General features: G+C 35.8%; 1 protein-coding gene across 2 annotated transcripts in view; it reads left to right on the top strand.

Annotated features, from left to right (window-relative positions):
• IBTK (inhibitor of Bruton tyrosine kinase) overlaps positions 1 to 15,499 on the top strand; it is a 57,746-nt gene that overhangs the window by 29,110 nt on the left and 13,137 nt on the right. The window contains exons 16-25 of one of the 2 annotated variants that reach the window (XM_048297704.1): positions 1,399 to 1,492; positions 1,880 to 1,981; positions 2,725 to 2,842; positions 4,532 to 4,592; positions 5,293 to 5,420; positions 6,875 to 6,987; positions 7,602 to 7,750; positions 7,950 to 8,113; positions 9,259 to 9,351; positions 10,471 to 10,626. In XM_048297704.1, the coding sequence (XP_048153661.1) occupies positions 1,399 to 1,492; positions 1,880 to 1,981; positions 2,725 to 2,842; positions 4,532 to 4,592; positions 5,293 to 5,420; positions 6,875 to 6,987; positions 7,602 to 7,750; positions 7,950 to 8,113; positions 9,259 to 9,351; positions 10,471 to 10,626 (1,178 nt within the window). Of the gene's footprint in view, positions 1 to 1,398; positions 1,493 to 1,879; positions 1,982 to 2,724; positions 2,843 to 4,531; positions 4,593 to 5,292; positions 5,421 to 6,874; positions 6,988 to 7,601; positions 7,751 to 7,949; positions 8,114 to 9,258; positions 9,352 to 10,467; positions 10,627 to 15,499 lie in introns of both variants that reach the window. The other variant, XM_048297703.1, reaches the window with a different exon arrangement.

Here is a 15,499-nt window from a genome sequence, read left to right as displayed (position 1 = left end):
TTAAATAGTATGCAGTTTGGAATAGCTTGTCATATGCAAGAGACAGCAGGATCCAGAGTCAATGTATAGAATTCCAGCTGACTTTTGCTGTTAAATGAAACGGGATATCAGGGACTATTCTATTTAGTCACCAACTGCTCTTTCAAAAGTTGTAGATCTTTAATTTGTCTTGGTTCCTATTTGCTAGCTGTGTTTCAATGTCCTGGTTGTTCCTGGACATTGTAATTTCACTAAATACTCTGTTTAACTACCTGAGTACTATTGATAGTGTTTATGGAAAGAGACGAAGGTATAAGTGGAGAAGCATTTTTCTGAGACTGAAAATTAAAGCAGTATGCAGGAGTTCCTCGAATTTCTTTGCTTTCTGGCAATCCATTAAGAACCTGGTGAAGTACTGGCAGTTCTGTTCTGCTGTAAAACAGAGCTTTACCTGTCCTCTAGGTTAACTGTGCTGCCTTTTCCTAAGTCATCCCTGAGAAAACATATTTGAAACACTGTGAGAGAAATTATTTATTTAAGGGGGGTTTTTAAGTGTAGAGTGTCCATTACTGTAATGGATTTCTGTATCAGTAGTATGTACTTCTTAAGTTACCTATTAATTTGTAAGTAAATGTAAATCAACCTAAACTAATAAGTAAATATTTTATGAAGCAAGGGCTATAGATGTTATATAAAAATATTAATGTCTGTAAGAGGTTTTTAAACTTTAGAAGGAAAATGTGTCAATACCAGTAGTATGTTCTAAAGCAAAATAAATATTTTAGTATGAAGCTTTACTTGAGTGCCACCTGAAGTAAACCAAAGTTGTTAAGCAGTGATATTGCATAAACACAAATAGTGAGTGACAGTTACGTGGTTTAATGGCTAATGTTTGCTCTTATAAGGGCTTTACCCTAATGGTTAAGGTGGTTCTTCAAATGGAGGGCTCGATGAGGACCTTATTTTCAGAGGCATTAACAATAGTGACTACTTCAATATTATTGTTATTTGGGAACTTGTGATTTCTTTAGATCTTTCAACCTTGGAAGGAAAGCAATTCAGTACTTGCATGGAGGGTTCCTGTAGTTCTACTTTTAGACAGTTGTGGGTAAAGGAATATAATCAAGGAGGATTGTTAGAGTAGATGATCAAAGTGATCAAACATGAAACTGTTTCATGGGTATTTATTCAGAACAGATTTTAATTGCTCTGCTGCAATCAATTCTTAATTGAGAAACTTGGACAGATTTTGTACAAATGCTTAAGTAATTGTTTAACTTCAAAAATGTGACCCTCGATCTGAGTCATTTTCTTAATATAATTACTGTCTTAATTTTGTATTTTATTCCAAGTAGTCAGCTTCTTTTACTCTTTCTTCTTTTTCTTTTCTTTTTTTTTTAATATACTTTGTCTATTTAGGCTACCTGTTCAGCTCTGGAAATGCCCATCCATTCTGACATACTACAGATAATTGTGGATTACCTGTATACAGATGAAGCTCTTGCCATAAAAGGTGCCATTAATATATTTTCAAGTGTAGCTCTTGCAATTTTTGTATTTTTAAAATAGAAATTCAAAACTTAACATGCTTGTGTTGAAGTTATATGTAAAAAATCAAAATTCTTGATTTTTGCTTCAGGGTTTGAGGTGATAGCAGTACCCCAGGCCTCGTTTTACCTATTCTTTAGTTTGTCAAACTGCAGTTTTCCTTTTCTTTCCTTCTGTTGCTTCAAAAAGTTGACGGTTGGTGCTCTTCTAAGCTATTCCTTCTGCTGTTAAAACCCCATCCGAATTTGTGAAGCCGCTATAATTGCGCTTTGATAAAAGCTCATTGAAGCTATATATGTTATAGTTGCTTTTGATTTGCCCACAGTGTTTTACATGATGCTTTGTTTTCCAGATTCTCAAAATGTGGAATTCATATGTAACGTTCTTGTGGTAGCAGACCAACTTCTGATATCCAGACTCAAAGAAATCTGTGAAGTAGCCATTGCAGAAAAACGTGAGTTCTTCCACTTGTAATTTAAAGGGTTAGAGATTAAAAAATTGTATTTTTAGATGTTCTTGCCTTTTGTGGCACAGAATTTGTGTATCTTCCTTTCAGCTGATTATGTTTTGATGTTCATTGCATGTCTGCTAGTAGTTACTTCTTTAGTCTGAGCAATATTCTAGGTTAGTATAATCTTCCATTCCTTATGCATCATCTTCAGCTCATGCTCTTTAATAAAAAACAAGTAAAAAAAAAAAGAAATCTAACCACCCCCAGACCCCTATGAAACCTTTATTTCATTGAATTAAAGTTTCTTTTCTTTAAAATAGGATTAAATGAATTCTCTTTCTATTTCTGTCCTTGTATTTAGTGTTCCCTCTCTCCTCTTTCACTCCACTTATTTTTTCTTTCTGGAACATTTGGAAGTTTAACAACTGTTTATGCTGTACTCGAAACTCGCTATTTTTAAATTTATTTTTCCCTTTTATTTTGGACTGCTGGGTTTTAATATTTTGAAACTGATCTGTTTGTAGATAGAGCTTTTTAGTTCTGTGAAGCAGCCATTGCATACAAGCTGCTACAAAGTTACATGGAGTTTCCTATAGCTTAGGCCATTTGAGTGTTAGCATTTTTTCTAGGAACGGGCTAGTATATGATGTTTCAATAACTAGCTCATGCTGTACAATGTCTTAAAACAGCTGCTTGATACTACAGCCAATTATCTAATGTAGTGTGTTGTGTTTTGTTTCTTGCAGTTACCTTAAAGAATGCTGCTGAGCTGTTGGAGTTCTCAGCAATGTATAATGCTGAACAGCTAAAATTGTCCTGCTTGCAGTTCATAGGACTCAATATGGCAGCTTTGCTTGAAGCAAGGTAAGCAGGAATGCAAATGTGTTCATGTATTGGTTGTAAAACTTAAATATCCCAAAAAAGCAAAAGGATTGGAAGAACTAATATGGACAGTTTAATGTTAAAATGCCACTGAATGCTGCTAGGTTAGAGGTAGGTTCATTTTTGCCAGTTACGGAGAGAGAAACTAGTTAAATATCTGTACATACTGTACCAGTTCTATAGTACAAAACCATATGTTACAGTCTGGCATGAAGAGCCTCTCTTGAATTCAGTGGCTTTAACATTAGGCCTAGCCTTTTTCAGGGTTTTAAAAGTGTTTTTGAAGATGCATAAAACTGCTGGGGAGGGGGGAAGGGTTCCCACCTCCATTTGGAAGTTTTTTGGGGGGGCATGGTGATTATTGTGTGGGTTTTTTGTTTGTTTTGGGATTGCTTGTTTGGGTGGGGGGTTTTTTAAACATGGTTATTATGATACATATTTGATTCATTTTAAATAGGTTTATTATATAGCTGCTGCCTTTTCTAAAGAGGATGGGCTTGCCATCTGGTAGTCTTTTTGCTTTAGTGTCTGCAGTGAGAGCTGAACAAATTAATTTATTATCCTTGCTTTCCACAGTGATTCCTCTAAAGTTCTGAGAAGCTGAAGGTGTGCTCTGGCCTTCCTTCTCTTGATGCTTTTGGACAGGCCTTCAGGTTGCTTCCTAAGTACATGTCACCTTCTCAGAGCAAACCTTATCAGCACTGATTGAAGTTCTTTTCTAGCAAAACCTTAAAAAAAAAAAAACACCAAAAAACCCAGCCAAAGAAAAAAAAATTGTTAGTCCTCTCTGTCCTTTTTGTCAGACTTCTTTTCACTTATAGAAGTTTTTAGAGATCTGAAACAGTTCAGAATGCCAGAATTTCATTGCCATGTCACTCAGTGGCTTCACTTGCATCACAGATACAAGTGAATTTCAAGCAATTTCCCTCTTCATATCTTTATAAAATACAAGCATTATAACCTTTGATTTTTGGAGAGAAGAGTAAAAATCTAATAACATTGCCTTAAATATTACTTGGAATCTAGATTTGTTTCATCTTAAGCCTAGAAAGAACATGCAACATTCTTACTGTGATTAAGACTGTATCTACAGTCTATCTAGCAGAAATTGCTAATATGAATTATCTTCTGTTAGTGTTGGGTAGAAAGACTTATAATTTGAGACACCTGAGACAAAACTTAGTCCTGACAGCTTTGTGTAAGGAGAACTGCTCACGTGGACAAGAGAGTTCTGTTGAGTCAAGTTTGTTGCTCTAGTATTATTTTTTGTCATAAATGTCTGTGTTGTGTGTTGTGTTTGAGTTTTATGGAGAATTTATGTAGACTTGGAGTATTTAGATACATGTCAGGAAGACTTGACAGTATGCAGAAATAGGTAAAGCAATGACCAGTTCTGGTAACTTAACTGTATAGGTCTGTATTGGCTGTGACCTTAGGTAAAGGTAGGTGGAAAGTTTGTGTATTTAATCTTGCCTTACAACAAAGGCATTGATTAGTTCATATTTTGTGCTCAGTGTCTTCCTTTAGACTCTGACCACCATGAATAGGTGATAATATCTGTAGGTGAGATTCATCCAAAACGTTCATTTGAATTTTTCATTAATGTAATTTTTTTAATAAGCTGCTAAGATGAATTTGGTTTTTAAAAATAAAGATAATTTTTTTTTTTAGGACTCTGGATGTCTTAAGTGATGAAGTTGTGAAGGATCTTTCTGTTTATTACAGGAAAATGGTAAGTTGTACAACTTGAGTGTAAACTGATTAAGTATAAAATGAGAATAGATGAGTGATAAACACATACCTGCAGAGTCTGTAGGTGACAGGCTAAGCGTGGAACATCTGATTCAAAAGACAAAGTTGGCTGCTGCTATTATCACTCTCAAGAAGCTCGTATTTCGTTATTCGCGAGCTACTGCTGCAACAGTGTTGCGTCTTTTTAATTAATCAATTATACACATTAAACATATTAATATTCTGTAATTAACAATTGTTGCATGGAACAGCATAAGCAAAACCTGTGGAAAAGAGCATCCCATACTTAGAAGAAAGGAGAAGAAAGCTGAAAAGTTCAGGGTGATTGTATAGATGTTAAAATCAGTAAGAAGAATAATGCAAAAATTGACCTGTAATGCTAAAGGCTGAAAGCCAAGATACATTATAGTCCAGTATTCTTTAAGATAAATGTTTGCAAAATCTTGGAGCATTTTTTGACATAAGTTATAGATGGATGAAACATAGGCATTTTGAGTCTGTCACTTAAAATATTTCTCCTATTTTGCTTAAAGATACAACTTAAGTTTATAAGCTTGTTAAGTAGTTAATTACCTGATCTGTGAAAGTGTTTTAAATGATGATTGATTTTGGTCCTCTTACATAAATTTGCTAGCATGCAGCTTAAGAGAAACTTAATGTAATGGCTTTTACAACTACAGATTCCAGCTATGGTCAGGAGAGTAATTACTCCATATCCAGATGGACCTGACATAAGTTGTTTTGAGCCTGAAAATGGAGAGAACTTTGTCTTTTTAAGGGAAGAAATGAATACAGAACAAAATTCTCAGTAAGTATCTGTTTTTGCATCAATATGTTTAACTAGATGAACTGTGTGTGGTATTAATCCTCATTTGCATTGGTGCCTGACTGCCTTTAAGTTCAGAATTGAAATATTAGGAAATGGAGCTTTCAAAGACCGTTCTCAGTTTCCTTAATATTTGAAAATGTTGAAAAACTGCAGCAGAGCACTTTCAATTTATAAGTAGCGTGTGAGGAAAGGTTGCAAAATAAGCATTCACAACAATATTTGGGAGTTGTGCACGTAATGAGAGTATCTTTGTATGTGTGGGACTAACTGTGGAGTTCACTGAACTTCACTGAATTATGAGAAATCAAAAAAGAAAAAACATACTTGAATGTACTATAGGTCTGTTTGAAAAAATTGTGATAATCTACATTTCTTGATATTAACAGAATTGTGAAGTGAAATACAGAGCTTTGAAGTATGATAGGATGACTTGGTAAAAGGCTTCCAAATAGTGGGATACAACATTCAGAAGAAACTTCACCTGCAGTATTGTGTATTGTTCTGAGCACTTGTGTCAGGAAAAGTTGCACTAAGTGAACTGGTATAGGTAAGAACTAGTAGATCAAGGGAACTGAGAGGCTATTTTGTATTAGACTTCAAGCTTTTCAGTGTTTTTCAAGGCTGGGTGGTAGCTGCTAGGGAATTGGGCAGTCCAAGGATTGAAAAATAACCACCCCAAGCACTGTAGGGTAGTGCTGCAGGAATGATTAAGTAGTTACATAGTAGTTACTTCACAAAAAGCAGCTTAGAAAGCTTTGAAATAGGACACTGTAGCTTCAATTCATATAATTCTGAATTCCTAGTAGTGTTGTTAAAATGAAAGATGCCTTTTTTCTGAGTTTACTCTTCCTAATAGCATATATAGGATCACATGACATTTAGGTAACATCACCCTATATGTGCTTTATTGTAAAATTAGTAGTATCACAACGGCAGTGTTCATGTTGGGGAAAAATGAGACCAACTCTGGCATTTATTGAACTTTGGTAATTTAGGAGAAGTGAAGAGAGAAAAAAAGTGGAGACTTGTCTGTAATTTGCTTTATGTCAGTTGCTGAGATGTGTAGCAGGTTTAATCTGACCTAGGTGGCAGTGCCAGCCTGTGCAGCAGCTGCATCTTCCACTGTCTCAGCAGAAGTCTGTGTGCAATATAATAGTCCTGAGACTAGATCTAGATTGGAAAAAGTTTTTTTCTTTTCCTCCTGGATTCTTCTTTCCCCCAAAATCATTTATGAAATGGTTGTGCCAATGCATAAGCAGAGCAGGAGCAAGCAGCTAGTGCCAGCTGGTGAGATCAGCTACTACTGCTGAAGTATAACTGCTGCTGCTGACTGAAAAACGTGACATTGACATGGGTAGTTCTGAAGCTCAGTTTCTTTGGCTTTAATGCATTTGGGGGTTTTTTTGTTGTTTTTTTTTTTTTTTTCCTGTTAGGGAAGCCCTTTTCAAAAAAGCAAAAACTAAGGCAAAAAAGAAGCCACGAAAACGGTCTGACAGCTCTGGAGGATATAATCTATCGGATGTTATTCAGAGTCCAGCCTCTACAGGTCAGTGGGAAAGAGATTCCTTTCAGGTATAAAATCAGAACATAAAGTGTAATATGCAATGCAATGCAATTTCTGTATTTCCAGAAGGAAATATTACAGAGATTATTTCTTTTCTAGTGAACACTATAGTTGAATGTAAATAGTGAATTCTTAAGATTAAGAGTTTTTTTAAAGGATGTTTGTCATAGGAAGTTTGTGCTCAAAGTTGACATGAAAGCATGCATTTTATCAAATAAAGATAATGGACATTTTCTCGAGTGGTTTTAGTAAGTGGAAAATTTCTATTAATGCATTGTGGGTTTGGTTTTTTTTTCTGGAATATAAAGAATAAATTAGCCACTTTTTATTGAAAAGATGGTAGAAGGCTTTAAAGAAAAAGTGTTTTTATTTGTATATTGTAAGACAGGAAGAAAACTGGGAGTAATATTATTTGAAAAAAAGATTTAAGATGGTCTAAAATTTGCCTATACTTATTACAGTCTAATATTCTGGACTGGGTAAACTTCTGGTTGTTTTATATTCATCGTATGGAATGAATAATTTTTGTGTTTGTTAAGCATTGTTTAGTCTGGCTCTCATGATTTAATAGTTCTACTCTCTTTTCTTATTTCTAGGCTCAGTAAAACTGGATAAAGCTAACTCAATAGAATCACTTCCAGAACTCTTAACATCTGACTCTGAAGGTAGTTACGCAGGATTGGGTAGTCCCAGAGACTTGCAGTCCCCTGACTTCACAAAAGGATTTCATCCTGAGAGGACTGAGGTTTGATTTCTTCTTAGCAATTTTTTTGTTTGTGTTTATCTAGTCCATCAAAAGCAGAGTTTGTATTTTAGAGTCTTTCTGTGAAGCTGTTGTACTTACGATGGAGTAGACAACTTTAGGGAGTTACTGTTTATTTGATTAAGGAAATAAAAATTAGTGTTTGTAGCATTTATTCAACAATTTTCTGCCTGATTTTTAGATGAAGGACAAAGTATGCAGTCAGGGTATGAAACCCACTCAACCTAACAAGGAGATGAAGTCATACAAGGGAGCATCAGCATTGACGCAGTCTGTTCCACAGTCCATTCCCAGTGCCAGACACAACTCTGCAAGCTCTCCCAATTGGGTAGCAACCAGTTTCAGGTGCAGTAATACTTAAAATCACTGTTCTACACTTGGTAGTGAAAGCTAATAATGTTCTATTCAGACTAAAAAGCCATCTGCTCTTCAAAATGATCGTACATTACTTGACGTGTGAACTCAAGATTTTGCTAATTTAATAAAAGGGGTACATGTTGTAATTATTCATTGAGAAAAGCAATGCTCTATATATTATTCTTTTTTTTTTATTGCTACTAGTCTGTAGTTCTAATACCTGTTTTTAGAACACCTGCTTGGTTAATACTTTGTAAAATACTTGAGAGTTTTTTGTAGAATCAGACCATGCTTGAAGCCATTAGAAGCTCCATTGTACTTTGAGATTTTTTTAGACCTTTAGACTTAAACGGCTGTAAAAATCAACACCACAGGTTTAACTAGTACATTAATAAAAAAATGGAGTATTATTTTTTATCTGTAGGGAGAAATGGAGAAGTGCTGCTTATAGTTTATTTCAATGCCTGTCCTTGAATCAAGTTGTAACACATCTTAGTTTACAGGTACCTTTAAGTACACACAGTTTAATTTATAGTTTTATGTAGAGCTTGGGAATGTCTAGATTTAATTCATGCTCATTTCTGTGGAAGTTTAAAATTAGGTCATTTACGGAAAAGAGACTGATTCCTGCATTTTGAGAATGTTACTGATGTTTATGTAGTGCTCTGACTGCAAAAACTGTTCTGTTTATCATGTGAAATAATTTTAATACTGTTCTTCAAAGAGAGATCTAATTCAGCCTTTAGGACAGAGCTGCGAGGAGTGCCTCTTTAACTTAGCATGAGCATTTGACTACTAAATAAGTATCCTTATTTAGCTATCTAATTTTTTTGAAGTAATCATAGTTTTAGGTATCTAATTCTTTTAAAGTAATCATAGTTCACATCTTTTTGTTTCATAGTATAATGAGTCTTGAAAGTATTTTTATAGTGTGCTCTTAAGTATGTATATATTTATAAAAGTTTTGTCAGAAACATTTTATTTGAGGTTTGCCATAATTGAGGAAACAGACATAAATTACACAACCAGTTACCAGTCTTATGTATGATTTAGAGGATTTCAGTGAAGGCTGGAACTGTGGAATGTGAGTGAAAATCAGTGCCTTGCAAGGTAACTTTTTATTTTTCATTTAGCCCTGCCAGCCCTCCTGCTATGGATCTGAGAACCATCATGGAAATTGAAGAAAATATGCAAAGATGTGGAACCATGCCAAAGGCAAATTCAGGGTTGGTAAAAAACCAAAATCTATAAAAAAAGTGTGATAGGCTAGGTTGTTATGAATTTACTTAGTGGTTTAGGCCATTCAGAGTTTAAAAAAAGCAGGAGAAAAGTTGTCCTATTTGGTTTTGAACAGCTTTGTTTACTTCAGTTCATTATGTTGTTTTTCTTTGAGCATACAAAATGTATCCCTTTATTTTACTCTAGCCTTGTTTTGTCAACTACTGCAAAAGAGCAAGTGAGCTAGTATCTTAAATAACTGGCCTGCTCTGCTGAGCCTTTCTATTTCCAACCAGAAAGAATTAATTCTTGTTCCTAGGACTTTGGAAATTACTTGTGAATGAGTACTGTATTTGAGAAGTTTGTTTCTTGTCTCACATTCTCTGTCATATCCCAGCACCTGTGTCTTGATGTTGACAATTCTTCAGACAGAAGCAGGGATGGTTCCTTCTTGTAGAAGCATCCCAAAAGACTCAGGAAGATAAATATGCTTTCTTATGAGGCAGTGTATTAAACCTAGTATTTTTTAAGTGGCGATATATAGAAGAGAACTGGAGGTGACTCTCATGACCTTTGAGGTCTGGCATTCTTAAAAAGGATGGTTAGGAAAGTACTCATGGAACCTGGTAAAAGCTTGCTTGCTAGATAAATTCAGAAGCTGTAAACAAAACAGCCAGGACTGAAGAATCCAAATAGTGTAGAAAAGAAAATTATTACAGATAGAAGAAATGGCTGTATGTTGTTGTATACATTTTTTTATGTATGAATATTTTGGGTTTAAGGGAGCTAAGCTTGACAGTCTAAAAAATCACAAGGTTAGAAAATAGTCTTCTTCTGATGGTAGTCCTCTTTTGGAGACTTGATTCCTACTCTGCATGTTCTCATTTACAGATGTCAATGTGAAGAATACTTCTATGATGCTTTTCTTTCTGTCGCGCTTGATATTAATTGATCTTCTTTTTGCTTCCCAGCCATCTGAGCCCTCCCCTCCTTGCCTTTTGGCACTCTAAACAAAGTATTTTGGCCTAAGAAAGAAGTATTTCTCAGTTTAATTTGCAGGATTAAAGATGAGTGATCTCAAAGGACAATGATCTTACATCTTTTTTTGCAATGTCCATTGACAGCAGAATGGTGTCTCATGGAATCAAGCTTTCTCAGAAGCAAAGGAAAATGATTGCCCTGGCAGCAAAAGATAATGGATCAGTAGCTAGCAGCCCAGAGCCTACCACTCTAGTAACGACACCACCTCCACCTACAAAAGTTGCGAAACTAGGGAATGCATGGTATGTTATAAACCAAATATAAATTCTTTTTCTTTGGAGGGTTATTAAATTGAATAGGCAGACTGAACTATTTGTATCTACATTTAGAAGTAATCTAGAAATTCAAAGCAGGTAGGGAAATGCAGTGGTTGCAGTTTAACAGTTCTTTGAAATTTTGCTCTGAGTCAGAAGACTCCATCCCATCTGGTGCTTTCCTGTGTACAATGTCATATTTGCAGATGGGGCCCACGTAAATCATAGAAGAAGCAGCTTGAGAACAAGCTCTGAAACTTAGTCAGGAAGAAGTTATTGGAAACCATTATGAATAGTGTTTTTTCCTCTGTCAAAAACATAAAGAAAAATGTTAGCCCTTCCTAGGGGAAAGTCTGGAATGAGTTTGGACTAGAGCAGAACTGACCGAAATTAGAGATAACAAAGTTATCTAGGTGTCTCAGAGATGGAGGAAGCATTGTATGCTTCTAAAAATTTTTATGATGGAAGGATGCATAGGGGTTTAAAATGAGTTTGAATGCTGATTACACACAATTTAAGAGTTTGAGTAAATATCATGGTATTGAATACAAAAATAGTTTATTATCTGTTCAGTGAACTAGATTTATAACAAATGTAATAAGGTGCTAGCCCAAGTCATGCTTTGTTCTTCACTTTTACTGTTGGTATTGGATAAAAGCATAAACCAAAAATGTTAAGTTTCCAGCTATGTAAATTTAATGGGTTTAATTATTACATGATGAATACCTATTTGCATGCTCTAAGTGTGAAGTAAATGTTGGCCATTTCTCCAGTTTTCCCTATTCAAGAAGGTCTAGACTTTTATTGCAGATAACTTTTGTACTATTACCCTAGAAGAACTGTCAGTCTCGTCTCTCTGTAGCTTACTTGGTTGTACCTCAGTGGGCAAAGGTTTTACCTGTCACAGTCACTTTTAAGATAATCTGTCTTTTCAATTTATTTTCATCCATGTACACCTAATACTAAAATTTAGGGTCTCATTTACTCCCCCAATCCCTTAAATTTATTCTTATGTAATATTGGGCAAAGCCCACAACTTTATTTTAAAGAGGAAATACAATGAGTTGGTTTGCACTTAAGGATTCAGACTTCCTGATCTCTGAACTATAGTTGAGACCTTGACACAGGGAGAAACAAGGTTTGCAAGATTCATCTTCTGAAGTCTAGTGAGTGGATGAATCTGTATCCTTAAAACTGGTCCTCTCTAGTGCTTTGAAGAACATGGTACCTGCTTTACACAGGCGATTCTGCAGGGCAAGCAGCACATTAGTTATTTGCCTTAGCTAATGGAGGTGTCACAGGGCTGCTACAGTTCTGAGGCTTAAAATTTGCTAGGAGAAACTGATGGTTGAATCACATGTTGATGAGCACAGCAAACACTGAGTTATTCTATCCTTTATTATATTAAAAAAAATAATACTCCACCCACTGTTCTTAATCTTACTACTAATGTTGTAATTGTCCATAAAGACAATGAAATATAAAAATTCTAAAAAATAAAAACAAAATTGTTACAGAAATAAAATGAGGGTGAAGGAGAATCTCCGTCCTTTTATCAGGTGTAGTGACAAAGTATGGAGGAAATCCTGAGGCATGTGATGGCTTCTTTGCTCCAGTCTTTAACAGTAAGATCAGTCATTCTCCAGGTACCCAGCCCCATGGGCTGGAATGAAGCCCCCATAGTGGGGCATCCAAAGGGAAATGGTCAGTGATGTGCTACACCACTTAAACACACACAAGTCCATGGAGCTGGATGGGATCGACCCAAGGGTACTGAGGGAGCTGGTGAAGGTGATCACTGAGACACTTTAAATCATACTAGCAGCCCTGGTCAAATGGAGAGGGCCCAGGTGAGTGGAATTGAGCCAATATGACACCCATCTAAAGGACTGGAAGGAGAATGTGGGGAACTACAGGCCTGTCAGCCTCACCTCAGCTCCAGGGAGGCTCATGGAGCAGATCATCCTTGGTGCTGTAACCTGGCATGTGCAGGACAACCAGTTGGTCAGGTCCAGGCAGCGTAGCTTTAAGAAAAGCAGGTCCTGCCTGAATAGTTTGACTTATTCATACTATTCATGTACTCTCTGATAGATAATTCTTTATCTGATAGATAATTCTTTCTTTTTAATTCACTTGGGTGTTACTTAAACTACAGACTGCCTATGGATTGTTCCTTGCTTTTAAAAAGCAAATAAGGACTGATTTTTGAATATCCCTAGATAAATGTCTCCAAAAAATATATTGTGCTCTTAAGGTTCTGATTAAACAGTTTTTGGAAGGAGCTGGGCCTACTGTGTTACACAAACCATCTTAGGTGGAAAGGCTAGGGTATATTTCAGGAGGATGGAATCCAATCTAATGCTCATGTGGTCACCATGCGTGATTCCACACGTTCCTCTCCTGCGTTCCTCTGGCTGCCGATCTGGAAAATGCCGGTAGCTCAAGAGTTCAAGCAAAGAACCAGTGGGAACTATATGAATTTTTAAAATTAGGCCTAGCTGCTGGAAGAGAGCATTTATTGAATAAACTTTATGCTGCTTTAGGCAAGCCATCAATTATTTGATTGCCCCTGCTAGTTGTTCAAAGTATTTTTGTGTGTAAGGTAGAATAGTTGTGTTACTCATCTACTCTAATATTGTATTTGCAGAGTTAGTCTGTAAATTCACAGTGGACTATTAAGTGCATTTGGCAGTCAATTGAGCTTTCCACACATGCAAAATAGTCAAAGCCATAGAACTTGTGTTCCAGTGAAATCAGATATTCAACTTGGATGTGCAGTAGGCACACTTGCCAGAAGGGTGTGGGACCTTCTGGCTCTTTTTTTTGGTTGACTGAAAGACAGAGTCTGTCGTACACAATGCCCTACCTTTTCCACCAAGAGAAACCTCCAGTTTCATAGTTTTTGGGGAAACTGAACCTCTGTTTCCTCCTTTGAGCAAAAGTGAAAATTAGAAGGGAAAAATAAAATATCACATTGGTAATACTTTGAAAAAATGCCAAAAGTTAACTGCATGTTGACTTCATTAGTTCTCCAAACCTACTTTGATCAAGGGAGTTGGAGTGTTGCTGTTTTGGGCCCTTTTTACGCTCAGGAGACAGTCTATGGCTTTTCAAGACCAGAGGCATGAAGAAATTTGAAGTGTCTGTTGAGAATTAACAACTGTGTATCTTAATGTCTAGGCTGTCAGTTTGATGGTGTTCCAGCTTATACTTAACATCAGGAGGTGTTTTGGAACTTCATGCTTTGATGGTTTGCAGTTATAGCTTAGAGAAATTTAGTTATATTCCACTTTAGAAAAAAAGTTTAAATTAGTTATTCTAATTGTGCAAATTAGATAAAAATGACAGTGTATCAGACAGGACAAGCTGAAATTTAGAGCTGTTACATGTTAGGAAAATTTTGTACCAGTTTTCAGACAAACCATTTTAAGCCACAAATAATTGATTTGGATAGGTTCACAAACTGGGAATGACAAAGCAGATTTTTTTGCAGATGTTGTTTTGGAGTTTGTGGGTTGGATTTTGATTTATTTTTGATTCTCTGTTGCAAGTGGATCTGATTGCAGTACAGAATTTTCATGGAAATGGGTAGGCTACTTAAAATGTTACTAGCAGGAGAAGTTTCTATGACAGCAGATCCCATGGACTGTTTGCCTACTTGGTGTAATAGGTTTGGGGAAGGTCTGGTCAAACACTTGCCTGAACTTCTGTGTGCCAGCTGATGGTTGAAATAGAAGATATGCAAAATGACTCTGAGCCCCTGTATCTGGAGGTTCCCATTCTACTTTCTATGTCTTCTGTGCTGCTTATCCAATATTTAAATAAAAAAAAAGATCCAAACTGAAGCCAGGGTGGTCTAACATCAGACATCATACATAGGTTTCAGATGCTTTTGTTGTAACATTTCAGATACAATGTTGCACTTTAAAAATTCCTTCATATTTGTTATCTTAAATTGTGTCCCACCTAGATGTAGTTTGAAAGTCTTTGACTTCAGATCCTGCTCTTCTTATGGCAGCTGCACAATTGGCATTGTATAATGAGCTTGTTTTACTTCAGTAGTGTTTATTGATGGTCTCTTGTTTCCTTGGGTAGATAATAAGCAGAGCTGTTCTTTCAGAATGTATTTTGTGCATTTTGCAATCAATGGGTCTGCTATGCTTAGTAAGGTTAAATGTAAGCAAATATATGAAGAATTAAATCCAAAGCCTTGATGGGTAAAAGGAGGACTAGTGGTAACTGCCTTGAATTCTGAAAATAAAAAGGCTTTGAGTTTGGAAAGTGTTCATAATACCTAAGATGCTAAATTGCTATGTTTTCATAATGGTTTATTTTTGAAAGATAATATGCAGGCTCTAATTCAGTAACTTATGCTTGGACAAGTAAAAGAAAATGAAGGATATCAGTTTTATTGAACTTCAGTGTGGATTAAGGGATTTTAGAGCCTCCAGCAGGTATGAGTAACTCATTCAGTATCTTGGGAAGAAAAGATCAGCTATACTTGACTTCCATTATGGTAAACTGCCAGTATTAGATCGACAGTACCTGGAGCATTGTGTGATTTATGAAAATACTTTTCAAGGACTAATACTATTAGAAAAGGTACAGCTTGTCTAAGACAAGACATCTATGAAAAAAATTTCTTTTTAAGAGGATGAGGTGGGGGGAATAGGTGGAAGGATGGGGTTTTGGGTTTGATTTCTTTTTTTCAGTTCTAATGAAATTTCAAAACTACTGGCTTCCTCTGTTCTCATAGATATTTTTTTTCTGTTCTTTACCTATATGACCCAGAATGACTTATTTTAGCAAATAGGGTCTAGCAGGATAATGGTGGTATACAAAACCTAAGCAATGATGTATT

This window comes from Corvus hawaiiensis, chromosome 3 (genome assembly GCF_020740725.1).
Source record: "Corvus hawaiiensis isolate bCorHaw1 chromosome 3, bCorHaw1.pri.cur, whole genome shotgun sequence".
Classification (NCBI taxonomy): domain Eukaryota; kingdom Metazoa; phylum Chordata; class Aves; order Passeriformes; family Corvidae; genus Corvus; species Corvus hawaiiensis.
Note: the sequence above shows the minus strand (reverse complement) of the source record. Positions and strands in the feature narration are given on the sequence as shown.